This window comes from Phascolarctos cinereus, unplaced genomic scaffold, assembly GCF_003287225.1.
Source record: "Phascolarctos cinereus isolate Bilbo 61053 unplaced genomic scaffold, phaCin_HiC Scaffold_5;HRSCAF=322, whole genome shotgun sequence".
Taxonomy (NCBI): domain Eukaryota; kingdom Metazoa; phylum Chordata; class Mammalia; order Diprotodontia; family Phascolarctidae; genus Phascolarctos; species Phascolarctos cinereus.
Window position 1 is genome coordinate 26270940 of NW_027555958.1, and position 19754 is coordinate 26290693.

The following is a 19754-nucleotide window of genomic DNA, read 5'->3' on the forward strand; positions in this document are numbered from 1 at the left end:
GTCTTACACCTGATATACACCAGCTGTGTATCACCATAATCACTTCAAGGTGCCGGTGCCCTTAAACGATTCTCTAAGCCTGTCGGTGGTGATTTCCTTTCGTGAAAGGACTCCCTCACTGGGAGAGCTCTAAAAGGATGAAAGCACAAATCTGGTTAAAAATAATAATAATGATAATAATAATAATGCCTGCAGTACTTAATGTCATGGATCTGTTGTGAGATTGGTCAATATATTTGAAAGCACTCTTGCAGCCCTTAAGGTGCTATCAATAAGCAATTATCAAGTGTCTGTGGTACATCAGAGACTATGCTAAGTCCTAATATAGAATGCAAGCTAGTTGAGGGCAGGAATGGTTTCATTTTTATCTTTGGCTATCAAGCAGGTTAACAGTGTTGTACTTTTTTTTTAATCAACAATGTAAAAACATACACACAAATAGCTTATCAAATGTACAGATGATGCTAAGATGCAAAACCACACAGAAATGTAAAATCAGTACTTTAGAATCTATCAAAAGGCTTTGGCGATAGTTTGCATCCACCAAGATCAAATATTGTTGTTTCAGTCATTTTTCAATCATGTCTGCCTCTTCCTGACCCCATCGGGGGTTTTCTTGGCAAAAATGCTGAAGTGGTTTGCCATTGCCTTCTCCGGTTTGCCATTGCCTTCTCTGGTTTGCCATTGCCTTCTCCGGTTTGCCATTGCCTTCTCTGGTTTGCCATTGCCTTCTCCAGCTCACTTGACAGAGGAGGAAACTGAGGCAAGCAGGGTGAAGTGACTTGCCTAGGGTCACACAGCTAGTAAGTGTCTCAGGCTGGATTTGAACTCAAGTCTTCCCGATTCCAGGCCTGGCACTCTATCCCTTGCACCAGCTAGCTACCCAAGATCAAATGGAAAAAGGATAAATGTAAAATCCTGTATTTTGGTTTTAAAAATCAATTGGATAAGTTTGGGATGAGGAGGTATGGCTAGCAAGCAGTGTGTGAAAAACACGGGAGTTTTAGCAAACTGAAAGCTCTGTGCTAGTCACCAGTATGACATAGCAGCAAAGAAAAACCAATGTGATTTTAGGCTGCATAAGTAAGTAGAGTAAGGTGCTCCCTATCGCCTTTAGGATGAAATATAAAATCCTCATGGTGGCATTTAAAGCCTTAAGGATATAGCGCCCACTGACCTTTCCAGTCTGATTCCATCTTATCGCCCTTCATGAACCATTCATTACATTCCCACAGACCTACAAACTCTTCACCATCAGAAACATCCTCCTCGCCCTCTGCCTCATAAAATGGCTAAAGTGCTGGATGGAGTCAGGAAAAGCTCTGATCCTGACTCAAGATGCTAGCTGTGTGACCCTGGGCAAGTCCCTTAACCTCCACAGCCTCTTCTTTAAAATAAGGATAATAATTGCCACGCAGGTTTGTGGTAAGACTCAGATGACACAATGCCTTAAAGCACTTTGCAAACCTAAGGCAGTTTATGAGAGCTCTTAGCTCTCAAAGAGCCCCCACCTTCCTCCAGATCACAGCCCAGATGCTGCCTGTCACAAGAGGTCTCTCTGGACCATCCCAGCTTGAAATTACTTAGAATAGGCTTTATATTTATAGCTATGTCCTCCAGTGGAATGTAAGAGCTTTGAGGCGTTGCTCTCAATCAATGAGCAATTATTAAGTGCCTACTGTATGCCAGAGACTGTGCTAAGTGCTGGTATAGAAAGAAAGCTACTCAAGGGTAGGAATGGTTTCATTTTATCTTCGGATTCCCACCATGTAGTACAGGGTCTTGAAAATTTGTTATTATTATGAAAATAAAATAGCCGCTTTTACGTAGCACTGAAAGATTTGCAAAACCCTTGACATATATTAGCTAATTTGATCCTCAGTGACTCTGTGAATCAAGTGCTATTACTATCCCCATTTTACAGATGAGGAAACAGGGTTACAGAAGTTGAGTGACTTGCCTAGGTCTAAGGCGTGATTTGAACTCAGCTTTTCCTGATTCCAAGTTTGGCCTCCATCCGTAATGCCGCATAGTAGCCTCTATATTGATCACTCAAATAATCAATCAATCAATCAATAAGGATTTATTAGGCGCCTACTGTGTACCAGCCACTATTCCAGGCCTTCTCCCCTCCGCCTTCTTTATATCTTCTGTACTTAGCAGAGTGCTGGACGCACAGTAGGTGCTTCATAAATGCAGGTTGAATAACTGACTCCCTAAGCATTTGGGACACAAAGACAAACCTGAAATAAGCCCTGCCCCCAACATGCTTACTCTCTGTTGGGAGGGGGCACATGTAAGTATGCATACAATGAATAAAAGCAACCTCATTGGAAGGCCCCAGCAGAGGGGTGGCGAACCTGTGGGCCTGGAGACCACATGTGGCAAAGAACTGAACTTGAGGACCTAGAGGGCCACATGCCGCCTCAAGGATGCAGGTTCCCCGCCCCTGCACCCAGCAGCTGGAAAGGCCCCGTGTGAAAAATGGCTTCGAAGCAGAACCCTGGTGAGAACTAAGGCTTCTTGAAGGTGAAGGTGGGCAGGGTGCCCCCCTGGCACAAGGGAAGGGTTATGTCAAGCCCAGAGAGTGTGTGGCAGAGTGAATGAATGGGAGGGCCGGAGGGGTGGGAGGGCTGGCAGTGCCATGGTGGGTACACATAGTGCTCAGTAATCCCTAATAAAAACTCGTTAGAGTGAACTGAATTGAATTGAGTCCCCAAGGCTAGTGACTCACTGATCGGAGCATGTAATGCGCTGTCCTTAATGAGATGAGTCAACCCGTGGGTACGGAGGTATTCACTTGCTTTAGCCAAGGGGTGGATAGGAGGTACCTAAAGGGACACAGGTGACTTAGGAGGCTCTGGCTGCCGCACTTGTCCTCTGGCTGTGTTTACCAGCATCAGGGACTCCTCTGACACTAGTGATCTGTGGCCACCTCTGATTGCTCGGCTAGGAAAAATGATGGCAGACTGGGAACTCAGGGCAATTTTGAGCAAGGAATGGGTCCCAAGGGGGATGCCCTATAGTATCCGGGCTTGCTTCCTAACTGGGTCATTGTATGATCAGTTCAGAGCCTTGAAAACTGTTCTAAGGGAGCTATAGATTGGCGCTATGTGCTCAAGCACAGCAAAGACCCCTGGGAGTGGAGGGAAGAGAATACTCATCTGTGGTCACCTCAGGAGCTTCAGGGGCCGAGGTGGCAGCAGCTGCTGCTGAAAGCTGACCCTGAGCCGGCCAGGTAGAGTTCTCATCTGAGAGTCAGAAGACTTGGGTTCTAACCCTACCTCTGATCCTTATTCCCTGTGTGACCTTGCAATCTCTCCATCTTTCTGTCTCTCTCCTGTCTCCTCTCCTCTCCTCTCCTCTTCTCTTCCCTTCTCCTCTCCTCTTCTCTTCTCTTCTCTCTCTTACTCACTCTCTACAGGCCTTTCCACAGGCTGCCCCTCACCCCATGCCTGTTACTGGGTCCTCCTTACCTCTGCCTTTACTTTGCTTCAAAGCTCAGCCCCCTTCCACATGAAGCCCTTACCAATCCAGCTGCCCTTTGAAATTTTTTCTTTTATTTACATTGAATATACTCCCTGCCCCAAACCATCCTCCACACAGCCATCGATGCAATATTCTCAAAGTGCAGGTATGACTGTGTCACCCTTCTCTCTTCCTCAACTCAGTAAACTCCAGGGGTTCCCCATTACCTCCAGGATCAAATGTGAAATCCTCTATTTGGTATTCAAAGCCCTTCATAACCTCCCCCTCCTACCTTTCCAGTCTTCTTATATATTACTCACTTTCAACCCACTCCATAGCCCAGTCATATTGACCAGCACTAAGATAGTCCATCTCCTGCCTCCATGACTTTGTCCTTGCAGTGACTCGTGCCTGGAATGCACCCCCTCCCTTCTCATCTCTGCATCTTAAAATCTCTGGCTTCCTTCAGCACTCAATTTCCATGCCACCATCTGAAGGAGTCCCTCCTTCGTCCTCCCAGCTGCTAGTCCCTTCCCCTCTGAAGTTAGCTTGCATCCACTCTGTCTGCATCTTACAAGTACAGTTTTTGTCTAGATGGTCTCCTCTGTCAAAGTGAAAATTCCTAGACGTCAAAGATTGTGGGATTTTTACATTTGTTTTGGTCTTGGTCTGGTTTTTGCGCTTTGCTTTATATTCACAACACTTAGCAAGAGCTTAGAAGCAAGCGCTAATTAATGACTGCTGTTGGCTGATTGGCTATTGAGACAGGGTATCCCTTAAGCTTCAATAGTTGAAGGCTGCACTATGACTTTTGGGACACCCAATATCTGAAGATAGTCACTCCCCAGGCAGAATGTAAATTCCTTGAGAGTAGGGACTGCTTGAATTTTGTCTCAGTGTCCCCAGAGCTTGGCACAGTGGAGCCTAATAAATGCGTACTGATTGACTGACTGATGGATCTCTTGATATGACACAGCTTGGTAGCACAGTGGTTAGAGTATTGAGTCTGAGTTGACCCTTCGGAGCTCTGTGACTCTGGGCAAGTTACTTAACCTCTGTCTGCCTCAGTTACCTAATCTATAAAATGGGGAGATTAATAATAACATCTACTGCCCAGTGTTGTTGTGAGGATAAAATGAGGCAATATACAAAGTGTTTTGCAATTTTTTTTCTTTTTTTTTTTTTGAGGCAATTGGGAGTTATGTGACTTGCCCAGGGTGGCACAGCTAGTAAGTGTCTGAGGCCAGGTTTGAAGTCAAGTCCTCCTGACTCTAGGGCCAGCGCTCTATCTACTGTATCACCTAGCTGTCCCTGTGTTTTTGCAGATTTTAAAACATTTTATAATGAGGAGGAAGAAGATGAGAAAGAGGAGGAGGAGAATGTATATCCTGTCTCCTCAACTAGAGTATAAGCTCCCCATGGGTGCAGACTACATCTTATTTCTCTGAATCTCTTGTTCTTGGAAGATGCTAAGCACGGCTGTTCATCCACTAAGCCCTCCACTATAAGGGCTGGAAAATAGACATGTCAACAGGCAAGGCTGGGGATTGTTCTGCCTAAATAAATTAAGCAAAAGAACAATGCACTCTCCGTTCTGGCTACTTAGAATATGACACCATCTGGACCTGAGAGATGGACTAGGTGACCTCATGTCTCCTCTGGCCCTTCAACATCCTCATTTTATTTTTAAAGAGCCCAGCTGGAATGTTTTCTTGCAGGAAGGATCCCTCAGAGGTAAATCGCAGCATGAGGGCCCCAGGGGGCTGACAACGCAGCTGTTCTCAGGACCAAGGGACATGGCCCCCAGCCTTGAGGCAGCTGGAAGCTGCCACATGTCTGCAAAGAGACTTACTTGGCCATCCCTGGGAGCCCTGCCAACACCTCTTGGGATTCTTCCCTTTTCTGGTTCATGAGCCATCATGCCTGGGAAGTATTTGAAAGGTCCTTGGCAAAGCTAGTGGACACCAAGGCATTTCTTGGGCAGGGGTAAGGCCTCTTTTCACCTGAATGCTTTTAGCATCATCCCTGGAGTTAAGGTCAAAGGCAGCACAATACAGTGTAATAAAGCCTAGCCAGAGAGTCGGAGGTCCTGGGTTCAAATCTCATCTCTATCACTTATGACCTGATGGCCCAGGTAACTCACATAACCACTCTGGAACTCAGTTTCCTCTATAAAACATGAAGGGATTGGACTAGATGACTTTGAAAACCCTTTTAGTTTTAAGGCTATGATCCCACTTGTATAACCTCGGACAAATCCCTTTCTCCCTTGTACCCTAAGGATCCTCCTTCTACAAAATGAGAGAGTTAGACCAGCTGAGGTCCCTGCCAGCTCTTGACCTATGATTCCATGATTTCTCTGGGCCTCAGTTTCCCCATCTGTAAAATGAGGTGGTTGGACTAGAGGTCCCTTCCAGCTATTTATCTAGGAACCTATGACCCTGTGAAGTCTGACTCTGGGGGAGGTTTCCGGTTTCCATGGCCTGGCCCTCAGCCTCAATTCCCTGACTAACTCCACATGTTTCATTTTCAAGAAGGTCAGTCTCAATTGCTTCAATCTCTGTCTTTTCTCAATTGGATTCAACGTGCGTTTATTACACACAAGCTGGGCCAAAGGCTTTGGGAAGCAGCAGGCAGTCTACTTTGCCTGGAAGTCACACTGTAGTGAGGGGGAGTAACATGAAATAAGACTGGAAAGGCAGGTTAGAAGCTAATTGTTGAGGGCATTACATGCCAGGTTAAAGAGTTTGGCTACCTAGCCCAACCTCCTCATTTTGCAGATGAGGCCTGGAGAGCTTAAGTGACTTACTCAGAGTCACACAGCTTTATCAGCCGTGCATTTAAGGAGTGATTTGAACCCAAATCCAATGTTCTATCCATTAAACCTCATGCCCTCTCAAGTTTTTAAATGAGGCAACTGGGTCGCATAGGCAGATTGGTCACTGGACTTAGAATCAAGAAGGTTTTTGGTCATTTCAGCTATGCCTGACACTTCAGGACCCCATTTGGGGTTTTCTCGGCAAAGATACTGGAGTGGTTTGCTGTTTACATCTCCAGCCCATTTTATAGATGTGGAAACGGAGGCAAATAATGTTAAATGACTTGCTCAGGGTCACATAGCTAATAAGTGTTTGAGGCCAAACTTGAATTCTGGAATTGTGAAGTGATCCAACCATTTTGGAGAGCAACCTGGAATTATACCTAAAGAGTTATTAAACTTCCTACACCCTTTGACCCAGCAATACTATTACTTGGTCTTTTTCCAAAGCTGATTAGGGAAAAAGGGAAAAGAACTTGTATGTTCTGAAATGCTTATAGCAGCTCTCTTTGTGGTGGCAAAGAACTGGAAATTGCAGGGATGCCTATCAATTGGGGAATGGTTGATTGAGTTGTGGCATACGATCGTGATGGAATACTACTGTGCTATCAGAAATGCTGAGCTCAATGATCTTACAAAAACATGGAAAGACTTAGATGAAATAATGAAGAGCAAAATGAGCAGAACCAAGAGAACATTGTACGTAGTAACAGCAATATTGTTTTAAGAATGACTTCCAGTGAATGAGTCATTTTGTCTCTTATAAGTACCCAGATTAACTATAAAATATATATGAAGAAAGATTTCATCTGCATCAAAAGTATTGATAAATAGAAGTGAGCATAGAATAATTTTATACATATATATAATATACATATATATGTATATACATGTGTGCATATATATATATTCAAATATATGTATATATACATATAATAGATAGATAGATAGATAGATAGATAGATAGATAGATAGATAGATAGATAGATGATAGATAGATGATAGATAGATAGATAGATAGATAGATAGATAGATAGATAGATGATAGATAGATGATAGATAGATAGATGGATAGATAGATAGATAGATGATAGATAGATAGATAGATAGATACATAGATACATAGATACATAGATACATAGATACATAGATAGATAGATACATAGATACATAGATAGATAGATACATAGATACATAGATAGATAGATACATAGATACATACATACATACATACATACATAGATAGATAGATAGATAGATAGATACATAGATACATAGATAGATAGATACATAGATACATAGATACACACATACATACATAGATACATAGATAGATAGATAGATATATAGATAGATAGATAGATAGATAGATAGATAGATAGATAGATAGATAGATGATAGATAGATAGATGATAGATAGATAGATAGATAGATAGATAGATAGATAGATAGATGATAGATAGATAGATGATAGATAGATAGATAGATAGATGATAGATAGATGATAGATAGATAGATGGATAGATAGATAGATAGATGATAGATAGATAGATAGATAGATAGATAGATAGATAGATAGACAGATAGATAGATATACCTATTTTTGTTTAGTGGTAGCCATCTCTAGGGCAGGGAGAGGGGAGAAAAAAAAGAAATTTACATGATAATTCTATTGTATATTTAAAAGGAATAGTAAGTTATATGTAACAGATTTGCAGTTTTATGTGCAATCATCTTCTTTTATTATACTATGTTATGGAAACGCTCCTTTTATTCCATAAATTTAAAAAAAAGATGAGCCTTCCTGATTCCAAGCCCAGGGCTTTATCCACTGCACCACCTAGCTGCCCAGGAATCAGGAAGACCTGAGTTCAAAAGTTGCTTCAGTTACTCACCACCCGTGTGACCTTGGGCAAGTCATTTTAACTGCTGCCTGCCTCAGTTTCCTCATTTGTAAAATGAGAGAGTTCTACCTGAAGGCTTCAAAAGTCCCCCTCTAGTTCTACAACTATGAATGAGGGTGTATCATTGCCAAATTGCTATAGAAAGATTATTTTCTTTCATTTTCTTGTATTTTTCTATTCATATTTTCTCTTACTCCTACTCTCCTTGACTTAAAAGAATAAAGAAAAACTAAACCCTTGTAACAAATATGCAGTCAAAGAAGACCAATCCCCACAGTGTCCCTGTCAAAAAAATGCACATCTCATTCTGCATCCTGAATGCCACAATGATGTGAAGGCTGGTTTGAATAGGGATAAAACTAGAGACAGAGGGATGAATTAGAAAGAAGGCTGTTGAAGCCATCTTAAGTGGGAGGCGATGGGGACAGAAACTAGGGTGATGGCTATATGAGTGGAAAGAAAGAGACACAAGAGATGTTGCAGAAGTAAAAATCAACCTGATTTGTCAACTGATTGGCAGTGGTGAATGTGGGGAGAGTGAGGAAGGAAGAAAGGTCCAAGATTATTGGCTGAGGTTATGAAGCTGCTGGTTAGAAAGATGAGGGTGCATTCAACAGAAATAGAGACCTTTGGAGGACAAGCAGGTTTTAAAAGAAAGATGAATTAATTCAGTTTGAGATGTGAGGAATCTGAGGCATCCATAGGATAGAAATCCAAGAAGAGATGTAGAATTTCTTGTACACAGTACAGTAGCTAGCGATATAGCCAGATGCATATAGAAAAGTCACTAAGAAGAAACACCTGGGACAGGTAAATAGATATGGAAATTATTGGCGTAGACATGATAATTAAACTCATGGGATCAATGGCTTCAAAAGTGAGAAGGTAGAAAGAAGCGGGCCCAGGAGAGAGACTTGAGAGACACTCACAGCCATACTTTTGCTCTGGCTAGCTCTCATGACTGGAAGACCCTTCCACCTCACCTCCACATCCCAGAATCTTTTGATTCTCTCAAAACTCTGCGCAAGCAACCTTTTACAAGAACCCTTTTCTTGATCTCTTCTTCGTCCCCAGGTGCTAACGCTTCCACCTAAAGTATTTAAATTACTCTTATTGTCTATACAAATATGTGCATAGAATATACAGGGTAGAATGTAAGTTTCTTGAGGACAGCAGGGATTGCTTCATTTCTGTTTTTGTATTTCCAGTGCTAGCAAAATACTAGGCACTGAATAAATGATTATTGGTTGACTGATACATGCACAAAACTATTCAAGGTGTTTTACAAAGATAAATAAGATACGATTCCTGACCACAAAAAGTTTATATAGTAAACATACTATCTTTATATACTAAAAATTACAACATCTGAATTAATGGTTTGACTATCTATGTATAAGGGCAGCTAGGTAGCACCGTAAGGCAACAAGCACAGGGCCTGGAGTCAGGAAGACTCAGCTTTATGAGTTCAAATCCAGCCTCAGATATTCATTAGCTGTTCAAATGTGGGCAAGTCACTTTACTCTGTTTGCCTCAGTTTCCTCATCTGTTAAATGAGCTGGAGGAAAAAAATGGCAAACCATTCCAGTATCTTTGCTAGGAAAACCCCAAATGGGTCACCGAAAGTTGGACACGATTGAAATGACTCAACAACCATCTATGTACAAATAAGTACCCAGACCTTCAGCAATTCAAATCATTCAGCATGGAACAAATAAGCAATAAGCATGTATTAAATACCTAATAATAATAATAATAATAGTAATAGCTAGCACTTACATAGCACTTTGAGGTTTTCTAAGCACTTTGTAAATGATATTTCTTTTTATCCTCACAACAACTGTGGAAAGTAGGTATTATTATCTCCATTTTGCTGAAGAGGAAACTAAGGCAAACAGAGGTTAATTGACATGCCCAGGGTCACCTAGTTAGCAAGTATCTGAGGGGACATTTGAACTGATTCTACGTCCAGCATTGCTTCTACTGCACCACCTAGCTGGCTCTCCATGCCAGGAACTATGGTAAGGGCTGGGGTGCAAAAAAAAGTAGCTAAGTCTCTGTACTCAAGGAGATTACATCCTGAAGGAGCCAGCATATGTGTTAGTGCATGTGTAATACAGAGTAGATGGAAGCAGCCTTAGGAACCTGGAAAGGCTCAGCAGACTAGGCAGTGTTTAGGCGGAATCTCAAAGAAAGGTGGAGGTTGGCATGGAGGGCATCCCACCATTGGGGAAGAGCACAGAGGTGGGAGAAGTAGGGAAGGATGGCTGGCTCGGAGCATGCAAAGAACAGCACTTCAGACATAACAGAAACTGGATATTCTCCAAATCCTTTGGTCAGTTACTTTTGTTGGCCAACCTTGGTCGCACATACAAGAAATTCCCCACAGTTCTGTTCCTAAAAGAAAAGATCACCAATAGATATACATCTTAGTGGTTTCTTTACCTAAATCTGAAAGAGTGCAAAAATAAGACCTAGTCACTAGACCTAGAATCTCTGGAATTGTTCCATTCTCTGTGTCTTACTTGCCGATACTGCCTTCCCATCAACTGGGAACAGAACAAGATAATCCCTAAGGTCTTTTTTCTATGAATTCAGATATTTCCCTTAGTCGAAAACATTAATTGAAAACTCTTTGTGTGTAAAGCATTGTGTTGGGTAAATATGTGTCTGTTGAATTTAATTACATGTTGGGATTAGGGTAGGGGGGAGGGTAGAGAGAGAAGGGGAAAAGGAAGAATAAAGATACATCCCCTATCTCCAGGGGATCAAATGACTGTTTGAATTTCAACATGTTAATCAATGGCTTGGATGATGGCGTGGTCGGCATACTTATCAAAGCTGTGAATGAAAGGAAAATGCGAAGGACGGCTATTTTTATTGTTGAGTTGTTTTCAATCATGTCTGACTCCTGGTGACCCCATTCTGGGTTTTCTTGGCCAAGAAACTGGAATGGTTTGCATTTCCTTCTCCAGCTCATGTTACAGATGACAAAACTGAGGCAAAGAAGGTTAAGTGACTTGCCCAGGGTCACCCAGCTAGTAAGTGTCTGAGGCTAGATTTTTAACTCATTTTCGGTCTTCCTGACTCCAGACCCTGAACTCTATCCACTGCACCACCTAGCTGCTCCAGCAGCTGAATATTCTAACCAGGGTCTGAAAAGATCATGGAAAGCTAAGAATGACAGTCTAGATCTGATAAGATAAAAGTTAATAGAGACAGAAGGAAAGCCCTCTCACTTGGATTCAAAAATGCCACTTGCACAAGCATGGGAGATGTAGGTAGCTAGCCATTCAGCTGACCAAAACCTGGGCCTCTCAGGGGCCTATGAGCTCAAGACGAGCTGCCTATGTTATGTGGCAGCCCAGGAAGCCATGATAACATGCGACTCCATTGATAGGAGGGTCCTCATGCCTAGAATCATTCACTACAACAGCAATCATTTACTACGTGAGTCCCAAGTGCCAGACCCTGGGTTAGATTCAGGAAATACAAAAACAAAGTGAAAAATCCTTGCTCTCTAGTAAAAGTGTTCCATGGGGAATGGAGGACCATTTCTAGAAATGTCATAAAAGGGCATCATGTGCTAGAAAAGGAGCCGGAATAATCACTAAGGACCATTCTAACAGTAAAAGTGTATGATCTTACTGCTGCATGACTCTGGGTAAGTCATTTCCCTTCTCTGGGCTTCAGTTTCTTACTCTGCAAAATGAAGGGATTGGACTACACAGCCCCCAAGTTCCCTACGAATCTTGGCTCTGTCTCTTACCAGTGGGGTGACCTTGAGCAAGTCCCTTCCCTTTTGTGAGCCTCAGTTTCCTCCTCTACAAAATGAGGAGGTTGAATGAGATAGCCTTTAGGTTCCTTCCATCTCTAAATCAGTGACGCTATAATTTGGTAGAGCGTAACTCACCAGGAGCACTTTTTCTTCTGGGTACTTTAGGACACAGGCTGTCCCATGAGACATACGCTTTTTGAGGTATGACGGGCTAATGGGGTACGATGGAGGTAGTTGAACAATAATGATTTTGTGAATTGAAAAAAAAAAAGTTCAGCAGTTCTGCACGGCGACTTCCAACACAAGACCCTACTATTTCTACATTTACCACCTCTTTATCAGAGGCAAGTGGGACTTTGATGAACGGTACATGGCAATAGCATGAAATTCACCCAGTCTTAGTTGCTGTATGAGGAAGGATTAGTTGAATATGCCAGGGGAGCCAAAAGTTTTTACTATGAAGAGGACTGAGGTTCCTAGCAGGCCAGATGACAGAATGAGGAATGGGCTGAGCCTGGGCCACTCCACCCTTGGGAAGGAAGTCATGACAGGGGCTACATTTTCTCATCAGTGCCCTGAGCATATCCAGTTATCACCTCTTCGTCAACAGTCTCAGGCCTACGATAAGTGCTGGGCTGCCACGGCGTCCAAATGTCAGCTGGCTTTGCTTCCTTCTCTAAGAAGCCTGATCCGACCAGCTGTTAGTACTGTCCCTTCTCAAAAGGACTTGGCCTTTATTTTTGTACACAGTTTTTATGTACTTACATATAGACATGTTGTCTGTACCCACCGTCTCCCACTGGTGTGCATGCACACACACACACACACACACACACACACACACACACACACACACACAATAGGATTTAAGTCCCTGGAGTGCAGGGCACACTTCACATTCCTAGTACATCACCTGGAACACAGTAGGTACTTTATAAATGCTTGGTGATTGATAAATGATCCCACTACCAAGAAACATGTAAACTGCCTGAGGGCAAAGACTGGTTTGTTTGGGGTTTTTTTTTGCTTTGTTTCTGTATACTAACACATTGTCTGGTATACAGTAGGCACTTAATAAATGCTTATTGAATGATTGATCTCCTTCTACCACCACCACCCCAAGAACAGAAAATGTAAACTCCTTGAGAGCAGATATTATTTTATTTTTGTTTTTGTATGCTCAAAGCCTAGCATAGTGCCCGACACATAGTAGGCATTTTATAAATGCTTAGTGATTGACTGATTGGACATATAAGCTGAAGAACCAGAGCCAGGCAGCAGCTGAAGAATTTTATGCACCAAGACTTCTGTACATATAAGCTCTTTAAGAGCAGGGCCCAGACGAGCTTTTTCTCAATGCTCCTAGGGCTAGGCTCAGCGGAGGTCAATAAACGATCATTGACTGACCAATTGATTTCTCTCTTTCTATGATACAACTAGGTAGCAGAGTGGTTAGTGTTGGACTTGTAGTTGCGAAGACCTAAGTTAAAATCCTGCCTTAGTCACTTATTAGCAGCTGGGAATATCCTTAACCCCTATCTCAGTTTCCCCATCTATAAAATGGGGATAATAGCATTTACTTCTCAGTTATTGTAAGGATCAAATGAGATATTTATAAAGTGTTCCACAAACTTTTAGGTGTGTTTATTAGTTATTATTACTGTTTCTACTTTCTTTTCCTTCTAATTCATCCGTTATGCCATTGCCAGACTTATTTTCCTGCTCAGGCCAGTATGTGATTCTGTGACTTGATTTTTCAAGGCCATTGAGCTAAAAGGGACCTTAGATAGGTCATCCATTCTTATGCTTTCATTTTACAGGTGAGGAAACTGAGGCCTAGAGAGGGAATCAACGATTTGGAGCTAGAAGGACTATCTGAAAATATCCAGTGCAGTTTTCTCATTTCACAGGTAAAGCGACTTGTCCAGTGTCACACAATTCGAAAGTAGCAAAGCCAGGATTTGAACCCAGGTCCTTTGATTCTAAATCCTATGCTCTTTCCACAAGACCATGCAATCTCTAAGGCCTTCTGTAGTCATGAAAATTCTATGACGCTAAGAATTTTCCCCATAGGTCCTCCTTTCCTAAGCACTTTCACAGGTCCTGTTCCCCCCTCCTCATGAAAGAAATGTTCCCATGGCAAAACCTCTCCTGTTGCAGCTCCTCCTCCTCCATAACCACCATCTTTTGCCATTGCTGGAAACAGTTTGGGGGGAAATACCAGAAAACTCACTCAAGCACCAGCAACCTGACATTTTTCCAGGCAGGACTAGATGCTATATCTCATGCTGTCCCTTCATGGGCAGGCAGTGGGAGAGGAGATGGAGGAGGCTGTCTGGTGAGAATGAATGACTGTTTCTACCCTCCCCCTGCTAGTCAATTAAGTGGAAGCAGTCTCGAAGGAAAGCACTGGCCAAGGGTTCTTGCCATTAGCAACATCATAATAAATGCGACTGAGCAGTAAAAGGCTTCCATTATTCAATGGGCAACATTCGAAGTCTAGATGGGCAGTTGAGCTGAGGAAAGCCTCAGCTGACGAGAGTCTGGGCCATTCTGAACCTTCACCACAATGGACTACTCCCCTTCCCACGACCTCAATACTTCACTATTTCATTTTCCTCTTCCAGGCTTTCTCCCTACCACTATCGCCCAGCAATCCCTCCTCCTTTGAGGTTCATTCTACCCAAATTTACCATCAGCCCTACACCTCCCCATTTTTTTCCAATGAGCTCAGTGCTGGGTTCAGTACCTGTCTCCCTCATAATCCATTTCAACACCCCCATTTCCTCAACCCACTCATTTCCCATGGACCTCTACTCCATCTCAGCTGCACTCAGATATCGTAACAGCCTTGATCTGCCCTCCCCCATAAATGTTCCATTTTTATGACCAACATATCAATAATCAACTATGGTCAAAGCCAACATTCCTTTATCTGATTTTAATCTATCATTAATCTATCATTTTTAATCTATCATAGACTTAATCATCTATCTATCTAAATTATCAGTGTAATCTATACCTTACTGCTTCTAAACCTATTCTTTGTCCTCAACATGACCTCCAATCCCTCTACCACTGAGTGATTTTCCAGGCCACCATCCCTGCAGCATAGCCCGGCTACACTCTCCTCACTTCCTCCACGTTCCTCTGTTCTATTACTACTCACTCCTTACCAAAGCCCAAAGCTATATTATTCCCATCATATGCCTTTTTTATTCCTATTCACAAAATGCTTAATAGAGCTCAAGGAATTCCCAACTATGCTAACAGATTTATGTTCTATCATCTCAGCTGGGCTCTCAGTACAGCAAGGCAATCCCTCCACTTCTCCTAATTAATTTTCTATGCCACGTATTACAATGGCTGTTCCAAATCTTCTGGCTTCTCATCAAGCTTCTCACCGAACAGCTTCTCCCTCACTCTGCTAGCTGTGGGCTTCACCTCATACTTCACCAAAATCAAAGACAAATGTCTTTGACTTGCTGTCTCTCTCCTGCCTTCCTCCTTGGCTCATGGCCCCTTGACATCTTCTCACGTTATTTCCTCTTTTTACTCCAGTCTCTGTGGAAGAGATGGCCCTTCACTTCAGTGAGAACAAAGCCTACTGCCCACATTATCACCCCCAACTCTTTTTCTCTAACCTTAAGTCTTTCCTTATCTAGTGGTCCCTGCTCTTCTGCCTTCAGACCATGTCTTCCTCTTCCTCAAAAATCCTTCACTACAGCTTACCATTCCTGCTAATTTTAGTCTTATACCTCTCTTCTCTTTCTCAGTCCAACTCCTCAAAAAGGCCATCTATACTCAATGTCTCCACTTCTCTCTCCCTTTGAGATCTGGAAACTGACCTCATCATTCAGCTAAAATTGCCCTCTCAAAAGTTACCTGTGATCTCTTGCCAAATATAATAATCTTTTTTCTTAATTCTCATCCTTTATGATCTCTCAGGCAGCTAGGTGGGGCAGTGGATATAGTGCTGGGCCTGGAGTCAGGAAGACTTGAGGTCAAATTCAGCCTCAGACACCTATCCTAGGCAATTCACTTAACCTCTATTTGCCCCGGTTTCTTTAACTGTAAAATGGACATAATAATAGCAACTACTTCTCGGGGTTGTGATGTGACTCAGAATAGCTTAGCATAATGCCTAGCACATATTGAACTCTTAATTACCCTTCCCCTCACATCAGTCCATTCTCCACATAGCGAGATTTGATTTTCCTAAACTGCAAATCTGATCATGTTACACACTTGTCGCTACTCAATAAACTTCAGCGGCTCCCCATTTCCTCTGGAGTGAAATATAAATTTCTAAGTCTGGCATTGGAACCTCTTCACAACCTAGTCCCTTCCTATCTTCCCAGTCTTCTTACATACTAACCCCCTCTGCACAATCCATGATCCAGCCTTCCTGCTATTCCACACACATAATGTGTGGAATGCTTCATCTCTCATCTCCAAACGTTTGCACTGGTTCTCACCTTTAAAATATTCTCCCTTCTTGCTTCTTCTTCTTAGACCACCTGGTTTTCTTGAAGACTCAGCTCACACTCTTCCTTCCATGTGAAACCTTCCTTGCTCCTCCCAACTGCTAGCAGCTTCTCCTCCAAAAGATTTTGTATTCATGTTGCACATATTCTGAATGTATTTGTGCGCACCTGTTGACTTCCTTTCTAGAGTGGAAGCTTTTTGAAGGGAGGAACTTTTTCCTTTTATCCTCAGTGCTTAATAGAGCACCTGGCCCATAATAAGTGCTTACTAAATACTTACTGATTGATTGACTGGTAGTTTTGTATTTCACACAGTTTTTAGCACATGGCAGGCACTGCATTTACATAAGCTTAGTTTAGTGAGCAGATAAGTGAGTACAGAGCAGAGTTAGCACCAAATTCAGTCAATCTAATTCTAGTAAACCTCTCTTTGTTTATATGAATATAAAAAGGATCAGCAATTTTTGTCAACCTAACAAACTCCCACTTTGGCAATTTCCTCTACCTTTTAACTCAACCTACCTGTCATTTGAGGGACTGGGACTAGATTAAGGCACATAGAGATTCAGGGTCTTGCCAATAAATGGCACAAACAGGATTTGAAACAAAGTGTCCTGATCTAAAGCCCAGTGCTCTAACTACTGCCTTTTTTTTTTTGGCTCAAGGGATAGGGATGGGATGGGATAGGAACAGGGATAAGGACTGCACCTGTAATTTATTTTGTAGAAGCAACTCCATCTACCAGTGCTGATTGACACTTCAGCCTTACAGTCCTACAGCGATGCCCAGAACAGTGAGATGTTGTGACTTGTCAAGAGTCACAAGCCAACACATGCTTATGTTTAGTAGAAGAGTTTTTTAAGAGAACCTTAAAAAGATGCCAGAAACCACTTCTGAAAGGTGATATCATTATTGACACATATCTGTCAGTATTGTCACAAAAGCCAAAGGCCCAGAAGAGATCTGATATAGGACCACACAAATGATGCAGAGAATGGAAGGAAGGCACACTTTGACCCAAGTCTACATGAAAGTATATATGGCAACACTCTACAGAGTAGGTAGCGAGTATGCAAAAGTCACAAGCCTCAGGAGGTTATCAAGAACGTAATAATACACAGGATAATTATATAATAAATAATTAAATAATAAACAGGAATTCACAAAGCAATCAAGTAAATTCACAGAGGAAGCCATAACACTTTTTATTAAGGGGAAGTTAATAACAGGCCCCACCCAGGCGTGGCTGATACCAGGAAAGACAACTATAAAACACTTTCTTATAAAGAAGGTAATACCTGTGTCGTTACGTTTATTTCATTCATGAGGAAACAGTAAGAGATGTTCCATGACTTAATCATGGTCAGACAGATTTCACGTGTCAGAGTCAGATCTCAAACCCAGTCTATCCCACCAAGGCTCCTTGGCCACCATCAGCCCAGACTCTCCCACCAAGGCTCCTTGGCCATTTATCAGTCCAGCCTCTCCCACCAAGGCTCCTTGGCCACCATCAGTCCAGCCTCTCCCACCAAGGCTCCTTGGCCATCATCATCAGCCCAACCTCTCCCGTCAAGGTTCCTTGGCTGCCAACATCAGAGACAGAGCCTTTCATTACACACACCTATCCTGGATTTTTCTTAAATTCCTATGATTGAGATGGATAGATGTATGTGACTCCAAAAAAGGAAGTCCTAAATCCACTGCAAGGCCTTTCTTTGAATCCCCAGTGTTTAGCATAATATTTGATTAATATATTCTTGTTATATAAATAACTGACAATGCTTACTATTGTTCAAATTAAGAGAAAAGTATGGAGAAGATATCTTGCCAAAAACCTCAAATATTCAGAAAGTTGATTCATTCAAAGGCATCACTATACAACGCAATGCACACTCACCCAGTAGCACACCTGCCTTAGTACTAGGGAGGCAGCATAAGGCTCAGGCTACAGTCAGACTCAGATTGACATTCATGCTTATGCTCAGACAATCTCTCAGGGGGAAAAAAAGTCTTACCTGCCAGAATATACTATCTATCGTGTTCCCAAGAAAACCATCTCGACCTTCTGATGACACCAGCTTGGGGCCCAGGATTGTCATGAATTCATCAAAATCCACCTGGCCATCCCCTGGAGGGAGAAGAAATAAACATGATCCATCCTGTATATGGATTTGAACTACTAAATGCAATATAAGGAAGAAACCCCCCATGGCCTCTTCCCTAGCTCTAGGTTCTCTTTCCCAGCATGTCATTTACAGATAGAGACATGGAGGGAGGTTAACAGCAACCTGCAATGATGTTTTCATGATATTATTAAATATCAGCAAATTGTCAGACCTTTGAATGTACAAGAGATGCCTCACAACTCAGAGGTGGATTTGTTTGCCGTTTGGAAAACTTACCATTAGCCAAGCAACTTTCAGGCTAATGTGGAAGGGGCAAACAAAGCCCAAGATTCATTTTTCATGATCCAATTGGAATCAGCAGGAGTAGTTCTCTGGCCCTTTATAATGATTACTCAAGAGAAAATTGTCATCAAGATTATGCCATGACATACTGGCCAGAAACCTGAGCATGGAACATAGGGTCACAGATTTAGAGCCAGGAGAGAATTTAAAGGCCATAAGTCCAACCAAGTCCCTCATTTTACATATGAGGAAACTGAGGACCAGAGAAATTAAGTGATTTACATACAGCTAGTTAGTATCTGAGGCAGGATTCAAACTCAGGTCTTCCAGACTCCAAGACTAGTTCTCCATCCACCGCACTAGAATTGGAGTCAGGTGGCATTAGCCAAACTTAATCTGTCTGGCCTCAATTTCTTCATCTGTAAAATGGGGGGTTGGACTAACCTTTGATGTCCTTTCTAGCTCTAAGTCCATGAGATTATCAGTTATATTTCAGGTCCTTCTCTATAACATCATAAGACAGCCAAGATGGGGCAACCAGTGGGATGCAACATCTATCGGTCTCTTTCCTCTTTGATTTCTCTGTACCATTTGACCTCAGTGGCCATCTGTTCCTCCTTGATACTCTCTCCTCACTTGTTTGTGGTGTTGCTGCTTTCTCCTTCAACTTATATAACCAGGGTTCTTCAATTACCCCTCAGAAGTCCTAAGAAGGGAAGATGTACCCCAAGGCTCTGTCTTAGGCTCTCTTATTTCTACATAACCTCTCAACGATCATCTCTAAGGAAATGACTCCCCAAATTAAATATCTAATCTCATTCTCACAACAAAGCTCTAGCTTCAAATTTACATTTTGGCTCCCAGATATTTCCAACCGTATGCCTCCCCTTT

At 42.3% G+C, this 19754-nt stretch overlaps 1 protein-coding gene across 2 annotated transcripts in view; it reads right to left on the reverse strand.

The window, feature by feature from the left end:
- Window positions 1–19754, reverse strand: part of CALN1 (calneuron 1) — a 468953-nt gene that overhangs the window by 186045 nt on the left and 263154 nt on the right. For both annotated transcript variants that reach the window (XM_078154728.1, XM_021007064.2), the window contains exon 4: window positions 18471–18583. In XM_078154728.1, the coding sequence (XP_078010854.1) occupies window positions 18471–18583 (113 nt within the window). The remainder of the gene's footprint in view (window positions 1–18470; window positions 18584–19754) is intronic.